Source organism: Trichinella spiralis (genome assembly GCF_000181795.1).
Source record: "Trichinella spiralis strain ISS 195 chromosome Unknown Scfld1446, whole genome shotgun sequence".
NCBI classification, from domain to species: Eukaryota; Metazoa; Nematoda; class Enoplea; order Trichinellida; family Trichinellidae; genus Trichinella; species Trichinella spiralis.
This window is the reverse complement of record NW_003528385.1, coordinates 1-836: the sequence shown is the minus strand read 5'-3', so window position 1 is coordinate 836 and position 836 is coordinate 1. Positions and strand designations below refer to the sequence as shown.

Here is an 836-nt window from a genome sequence, read left to right as displayed (position 1 = left end):
AAGCTCTTTTTTGTTCTTTGGCATCAGCGTTGCCTTCACCACAAGCCAATTATAAATTATGCTGAACATAAATAAAAATTCATTTCAAAACATTAAATTAAAAAAACTAAAATATAAAAATAATAATGAAATCAAACCATTGATATTGATTCATTTTTCTATTTGTCCGTTGACACATCTATATGTATAGGTATATAAACAAAAATCAATTCAAATAATAAATTGCACGTATTCATTTTGTTGTTAGATTATTTGCGTTAATTTTTTTAAATTTTTAATAATTTACCAGTCGATCATTGTAGTGACAGCGATGTATGCAACGGAACCAACAGACCCATTACAATTGAACGCAGAACAATGCTTTTCATCTTGTCAACAACAACATTCATCCGAGAGATGCGGCAATGGCACGGCAATTGAGACAAAAGCAAAACTTTTCATCACAATTACCTCTTCCACAAGCCGCGTTTATTGTTCGTTGCTTTTAAAAACAACAAACAGCATTACTGTCGGCAGCAAAACATTTGCGAACGTTGCTCGTGACGCTGATCGACCAAAAGTGCACCGTGCGTAGATTCGAATCGAAAGATAATCTACACAAACAAGTTTGCAAAAGATTCATTCGCCAACGAACCCAGCGACGACTGATTTTGGTCAAAATTGCACCGTCAGCTCCATCCGTTTGCCTGTCAACGGTTTCACGTCCTGTTGAACTCTCTCTTCAGAGTTCTTTTCAACTTTCCCTCGCGGTACTTGTTCGCTATCGGTCTCGTACGAATATTTAGTCTTGGGTGAGATTTACCACCCGCTTTGGGCTGCAGTCTCAAGCAACCCGA

General features: G+C 37.3%; 1 protein-coding gene across 1 annotated transcript; it reads left to right on the top strand.

Moving 5' to 3' along the window:
* Positions 1-289: 289 nt before the first annotated feature.
* Tsp_14077 (conserved hypothetical protein) lies at positions 290-785 on the top strand (the record flags this gene model as incomplete). Its single annotated transcript, XM_003369821.1, has 2 exons — positions 290-570; positions 617-785. Coding segments are annotated over 2 exons (450 nt in total), but the record flags the coding sequence as incomplete, so codon positions are not given.
* Positions 786-836: the final 51 nt, after the last annotated feature.